Source organism: Protobothrops mucrosquamatus, unplaced genomic scaffold, assembly GCF_001527695.2.
Source record: "Protobothrops mucrosquamatus isolate PMUCROS unplaced genomic scaffold, P.Mucros_1.0 scaffold3, whole genome shotgun sequence".
Classification (NCBI taxonomy): domain Eukaryota; kingdom Metazoa; phylum Chordata; class Lepidosauria; order Squamata; family Viperidae; genus Protobothrops; species Protobothrops mucrosquamatus.
The window spans coordinates 2,156,871-2,164,207 of record NW_015386390.1 but is presented as its reverse complement, the minus strand read 5'-3'; the positions used below and the strand labels follow the sequence as shown (position 1 = coordinate 2,164,207).

The following is a 7,337-nucleotide window of genomic DNA, read 5'->3' as shown; positions in this document are numbered from 1 at the left end:
AAACTTCCTGACAGTTAGAACAATTAACCAGTGGAACAACCTGCCTCCAGAAGCGGTGAATGCTCCAACACTGGAAGTTTTTAAGAAGAGACTGGACAGCCGTTTGTCTGAAATGGTGTAGGGTTCCTGCCTGGGCAGGGGGTTGGACTCGATGACCTCCAAGGTCCCTTCCAACTTTATTATTATTATTATTATTATTCTTTTCTTTCCATTAAAACAGCAGAATCTTTTTCCTTACCAGGATAACTCGGTAAGGCCTCCTTGGTGAGCAATAGCAGATTTCACCCTGTTGGCAAATTCAACAGCATCTTCTCCTTCCTGTAAATATAAATGAACAAAAGAAGAGATAATCCAATCATCAATACGATAGCAAAAAAAAAAAAAAAAGGCAATTCCATAGCCAAGAGGAAGTGGAGCTCAGAAAGCAGAGAGGCTTCTGAACGGGTCAGCCTCAGAAGTTGTAGTGACCCACAAAAAGAGTCAATAACAGGAATTACCTTTCTTGTCACGGGTGGCAGGTACCACACCTGGCACACAATGGCCCAGCTGGTCATGATGCGCAGGAGGTAACTCACAATGTTGTACTTGCTGCTGTTCCAGAAGGCATCACCAAACCGTGGGTCATACTGCAACAGAAAGGAAAGCTTGAAGGGTCATCTGTATGCTCAATGCCATCATACAAGAAGCTGCTTCAGAACATGTCAACCGACACATGACAACTGCAGCAGAAACTTCTGAACTGTGTGCTTGAGAAATAAACAAATAGCTGAGGGGTCTTTGGTGCTGTCTAAACTTGGTTGTTTTCTTGCAGACATTTCATTACCCAAACTAAGTAACATCATTAGTGCTAGTAAAGAACGGGGTTTGCTCTCATTTTATATTCTAATCCCTGTCAATGTTGGCGGGCTTGGAGATTCTTTGGTTGGGCTGTTTACTATTAGCATGTTTGGCACTTCCTTGAACAGTGATGGCGAACCTTTTAGAGACCGAGTGCCCAAACTGCAACCCAAAACCCACTTATTTATCGCAAAGTGCCAGGGCTGCATCAGCATTGTGGTGCCCTCAGGTGGGGCGGGGGCATGGCCCACTGGGTGGGCGTGGCTGCAATGATCATGTCAGACTGGGTGAGTGTGGCCGGGGCCAGTCCCTCACCATCTCCAGGGCATCCCCGTGGGGCCAATGCCACTTGCTCGCTCACTTCCTGCCGTCGCTTCCAAACGCCATGTGCTCGCTACTCCGGCGAACTCTGCTGGGGCAACGGCGCGCGTGCCCACAGAATGGGCTCTGAGTGCCGCCTCTGGCATGCGTGCCATAGGTTTGCCACCACTGTCCTTGAATCTCTTAATACCACTCCCACCAACACTGACAGAGTGAGCCATAGAATATAAACGAGATCGATGGGACCCGTAGCAAGCCTTGCATTTCTGGTGTGCTAGATAGATGGAATAGGAGAGAGGCAGTCCTTCAAAAAAAACCTGGCTCCAACCTGACCCGTGTAGGCAGGTAGACCAGATTAAGAAATGAACTCTACAGGGGGACTAAGACTACTGAGATTGGCTATAATAACAGAATCCTGAAAGCTTGATAGTGCTGTATCTCTTCCTCTTCCTTACATTTCAATGAATTAGGGAGATATTGTTTAAGCCACTTCCAAACATTATCTGGACATTCTGGACTTTAAAAACGTTTTATCCCTCAGCTTGTATATTTCCATCAAGGTCATCTTCCTGATTCTCTTCACCTACCTTGATTGCTACAGGATAGATGGTAGCACCTATTTCGAAGCTCCCCTTTTTGAACATCATAACTGAAGTGTTGTTTATGCAGGTGCCTGGACCAAAAAAAAAAAGAGAGAGAGAGAGAGATAAACAGGTGCTTCCTATCAAGATATATTTAACTAATTAATAGCATGATCTGAGACCCAGCTTCTCTCGAGATTCTGCATCATGCAGAATGAAGTTCAAGCAAACACAAATTCAGTTTTTCGCTGGACCACTAACTGAATGTGTGGAGAAGGAAGGAAGGAAGGAAGGAAAGAAGGAAGGAAGGAAGGAAGGAAGGAAGGAAGGAAGGAAGGAAGGAAGGAAGGAAGGAAGGAAGGAAGGAAGGAAGGAAGGAAGGGAGGGGTTGCATGCATTTGTAGGCCACTCCTGTACCTAGTTTGAAATTCTCCATGCTTGTAGATAACCTTCTGAACTGAACTCATGTTAACTTCCCAACATCTACTCAACCATAAGACCAAATACAATACTACTAGGATGCTGAAATTTCCTCATAGTTGATATCATTTTTGTCCCCTTTTATAAAAAACTGACAGATAAACAAATGTTTTAATTTTAATTCATCTAATATCCTTGCCTTTAAAAAGCTGCAAATATTCACCCTCCCCCAATTTTTTGTTGCCCCAAAGCACGAGTGATCACATAACATTACGGTGTGGGTCTAAAGGAAAAAATAATTCACTCAGACTTGATTATAAACAACCACCCAGAAACGAGTGAAGTAGAAATGTACATTCTTCTAGTCTTTGGATTTTTACCTTCTGGAAAAATTAGGATCGGCAATTTGTCCTTGTTAGAAATGTGTTCCCTTAGTCTAAAAAAAAATGGAGAAATATGTTAGGCATTCCCTCAGAATACAGGAAGACAGGAGAGACTTTCCTACTTGACTCGCCTTACAATATAAGAGGATTCATTCAGGTTTTAAAGGAGGCAACAATAAAAGTTTTTTTTAATGATAGGAGGAGATGCTATGAGGCGAAAGGCTCATTTTTTTAGGACACAGCCAAAGTCAGACTGCTGTGAACATGCCACTGTCTTCAACCTAGTACTTGTCAGGTTTTAAACCACGTATCCCATCAAGCTGGCTGTGCTGATGGGAACTGTAGTCTAAAATCTCCTGACCATGCTTGTAAGGGTCTATCGATCTAAATTAAAACTTCCTTATGCCTCCCTCGAAGCAATGGGTATACATTCGGTAACCTAGTTCTATGGTCCTACTTATTTCTTGTCTTCCTGCCAACTTTCAAAAGATAATACATTACAGAAATGGACTTTTATACTAGCCATTGTACATAAAGAAACTGCAACTTTTTCTGCAGTGTTTGGATGTGGTTTAAAACACAGTCATCCCTGTGTTCTGAGTAGTATCTGAATGAATGACGCAACTAACATTTTCCAATGCCTTGTATACCATCAGAGGCCCCAGCCAGCTGCACTTCCTTCTTCCTGCCTTTCAATTTTCATACAAGGCAAACAGTCAGACAGAGAGAATGCAAGTTACAAAACGAAGTCCAACATAAAACCCTTAATTTGGGAGATTAATGTAGTTCCTGAAGTATAACCAAGATGAGAACTAGCAATTACAATATTAGAGGCAAAGAGATGAGACACGAGGCTTCTGTTTAGCCATGACACAGGATGAGAAATCAGAATAACAGAGTTGGAAGGGACCTTGGAGGTCTTCTAGTCCAACCCCGGCTCAGGCAGGAAATCCATTTTAGACAAATGGATCTTCTTGAAAACCTCCAGTGATGAAGCATCCACAACTTCTGGAGGCAAGTCATTCCAGAATTATTCTGACAGGAAATTTCTCATTTCCAGGCTGGATCTCTCTTTGATTAGTTTCCATCTTGTTCTGCCTTCAGATGCTTTGGAGAAGGAAGTTCACTTGCTCTTCTCTGGGGCAGCCCCTTAGATATTGGGAGATTGTTATCATGTCACCCCTAGTCCTTCTTTTCATTAAACTAGACCTAATTCCTATACCAGGAATTATACCAGGACTTATACCCAATTGCTGCAACCATTCTTCATATGTTTTAGCCTCCATTCCCCTATTTTAGGGATAGGCAACCTTGGCTCTTTTATGACTCATGGACTTCAACTCCCAGAATTCCTGAGCCAACCACGCTGAGGGGAAAGGGAGAGTTTCCAAGCTGAGCCATGCTGGCTCAGGAATTCTGGGAGTTGAAGTCCACGAGTCATAAAGTGGCCTAGGCTTAGGCCAGAGGTAGGCAACCTTGGCTCTTTTATGACTCGTGGACTTCAACTCCCAGAATTCCTGAGCCAGCCATGCTGAGGGGAAAGGGAGAGTTTCCAAGCTGAGCCATGCTGGCTCAGGAATTCTGGGAGTTGAAGTCCACGAGTCATAAAAGAGCCAAGGTTACCTACCCCTGACCTATTTCATTCATTTTGTTAGCATTTCAAAACGGGCAGTCTCACATGTCCTTCCTAAGCTTTCACTGGGCTTCCCGAGAACATTTTCTGAGTTTGACTGATTAGCAGGGAGAGAGGGAGGGGAGGAGAGAAATTGTCACCTTTTTGTCACCAGATGACGATCTTTCATTTCCGAACGCTCAAACCAGACGTGAGGAGAGGCCTTAACTGTGGCTCTTTGAATGACACCCATCAAACCTCTATGAGCCTGTCCCACCTGGAAATTCATCCAGACCAAACAAAACAAAAAGAAACAAATAAATAAAAAGGCAATTAAATAGCACAAGTGTCTTCAACTCCTTAGGAAGTAGAGCTGCATTGCAGGTAGTCTTCAACTTACAACCATTCATTTAGTCCCCGTTCAAAGTTAGAACAACATCAAAAAAAGTGACTTATGATCATTTTTCACACTTACAACCCATTGCAGCCTCCCCGTGGTCACGTGATCAAAACTTGGACGCTTGGCAACTGGCGTGTATTCACCAATTTGAACAATTTGCAAAGCATGCTGACAGTTGCTCAATAAAATTAATAATAATAATAATAATAATAATAATAATAATAATAATAATAATAATAATAATAATAATAATAATAATAATAATAATAATAATAATAATAATAATAATAATAATAAAGTTGGAAGGGACCTTGGAGGTTATCTGCTCAGGCAGGAAACCCTATACCATTTCAGACAAATGGTCAAATATTTCTATTTAAATTGGCCAGCAAATAGAAACAAAAAGTGGTATATAGTTATATCATTGCTATATTTCCTTTACATAATTTATTTAAGCATCAGTCTCTTTCCCCCAAATTTCCACCTCAATTCAGGGTAAGAACTTCTGCACAGTTCTCGGAAACCAAGAAATGACTAAGAGGTGCTGATTTTCTATTAAAGGGCTTTTGCAGTTCTCAAGATATTGTGACATACCATTGCGTAACAGCCATCGTTCGTCAAGATTATTACATCGATCGGAGATGTGTGATTGGCTACACAAATTCCACCCTTCTGAGGTCGGTTCTCCCTGCAATTACATACAGTACATGTGATTCACAACATTGTGGTAAAATAGCCATCCCGTTAATTCCTCTACATTTGAGGATTGCACTGCTATTGCTCATTCAAAAAAGAGAAGTGTCGTTACTCATGTTTTATGCTGGGGTCCCTACCTCGAGGCCATGGCCTATTCACAATTGGGCCACACGAGTTTACAACATGGATACTAAACTCCAATGGTTGGCCCCTCCCTGAAGTTATATGGCTGTATTTTGGGTACTCTGGCAGTTGGGCTGCATTTACAACCGGTTGCAGCACCCCATGGTCACATGGCCGTGTTCTACGACTTTTTTTGCCAAAAAAACAGCACTTACTTGCAGTTTTCAGCAAAACCACACCCCTAGTGAACCATTGTTTTGCTTAATGACAGCAGCATCCACTTAACAACCGTAGCTTTGCTTAACAACCGAGGTTAACGACTGCCGCACAAAAAGGTTGTAAAATTGGATCAGTAATGTCAACAACTCAATTTATGACTGTCAGGTTATGTTTTGCTTCTGAAGCCAATTTGGTCACATCCGTATATTTGGGTGTTTTATTGTAATAAACAAGTCTTCAGGATGGAAATGAACCAATTGGAGGACATCAATTTTTTTCCCTTCATCCAGAACCAAAAATTTGAACAGCCAAAGTATTAAGAACTTCTTCTGCGGAATTATCACAAAGCTTCGTCTAGAAAGGTACTCCCCAGGAAATTGTAGATATAAAAAACAGTGAGGAAAATACCATTTCATGATTCTAATCAATAACTATTAATAGAGGCTTTATTTCGAGTAGTATATTTACTCCTGCTTTTCACTATCAAAACAATACTTGCAAGTGAGGAAGACTATTCTTTAATATTGTCCTGAATAAACATGAAACACATAACCCTTCTTTAAATAACAGAGGCTAGCCTCTTAAAGAGATATGATAAAAGGATTTGTTTATTGGTAGTCCTTGAATTACAACAATTCATTTAGTGACCGTTCAAATTTACAATGGTACTGAAAAAAATGACTTATGACCGTTTTTCACACTTATGATTGTTACAGCATCCCCTTGGTCATGTGATCAAAATTCAGCCGCTTAGCTACTGACTCATATTTATGACAGTTGAGTGTCCCAAGGTCATGTCATCACCTTTTGCAACGTTCTGACAAGCAAAGAGCCGTGGTGGCGCAATGGTTAGAATGCAGCATTGCAGGCTAACTCTGCTGACTGCCAGCAGTTTGGCAGTTCGATCCTGACCGGCTCAAGGTTGATTCAGCCTTCCATCTTTCCAAGGCCGGTAAAATGAGGACCCAGACGGTTGGGGGCAATATGCTGATTCTGTAAACCGCTTAGAGTGAGCTGTAAAGCATTATGAAGCGGTATATAAGTCTGAGTGCTATTGCTATTGCTAAAGTCAATGGGGAAGCCAGATTCAACAACCGTGTTACTAACTTAACAACTGCAATGATTCACTTAACAACTGTGGCAAGAAAGGTCGTAAAATGGGGCAAAACTCACTTAACAAATGTCTCACTTAACAACATAAATTTTGGGCTCAATTGTCGTCGTAAGTCAAGGACTACCTTTATTAGATTTATTTTATCCCACCTTTATTTTATCTCAAGGCTGTGACCATATCTAATGTGCCTCCCTCCTCCTCTTTCCCCCACAACAGCCACCCTGTGAGGTCAGCTGGTCTGAAATCACCAAAATGGTTTCCATGCCTAAGACGGGACTAGAACTCACAATCTCCTGTTGATTGGCCCAAAATCACCCAGCCCACTTTCATGCCTAATACCGGACTAGAACTCCCAGTCTCTTGGTGATTGGCCCAAAGTCACCCAGCCAGCTCTCATGCCTAAGGCAGGTCTCCCAGTTTCTAGGTCAGCACCTTAACCAGGATTCCTCCGCTATATTAATTCAATCCAGTTTGCATAATTTGTTGATTGGGTTTATTTATTTATTTATTTATTTATTTATTTATTTATTGCTTATATTTATATCCCGCCCTTCTCCTTGCGGACTCAGGGCGGCTAACAACCAGATAAAAGTACAAAATACCAAAACTACAGTTAAAACATGATTAAAAG

At 41.6% G+C, this 7,337-nt stretch overlaps 1 protein-coding gene across 1 annotated transcript in view; it reads right to left on the bottom strand.

Annotated features, from left to right (window-relative positions):
• Positions 1 to 7,337, bottom strand: part of GPAT3 (glycerol-3-phosphate acyltransferase 3) — a 31,958-nt gene that overhangs the window by 3,058 nt on the left and 21,563 nt on the right. The window contains exons 6-11 of the mRNA XM_015832378.1: positions 5,149 to 5,242; positions 4,316 to 4,431; positions 2,540 to 2,595; positions 1,746 to 1,831; positions 498 to 626; positions 239 to 318 (exon numbers count right to left, since the gene is read on the bottom strand). Coding sequence (XP_015687864.1) covers positions 239 to 318; positions 498 to 626; positions 1,746 to 1,831; positions 2,540 to 2,595; positions 4,316 to 4,431; positions 5,149 to 5,242 — 561 coding nt within the window. The remainder of the gene's footprint in view (positions 1 to 238; positions 319 to 497; positions 627 to 1,745; positions 1,832 to 2,539; positions 2,596 to 4,315; positions 4,432 to 5,148; positions 5,243 to 7,337) is intronic.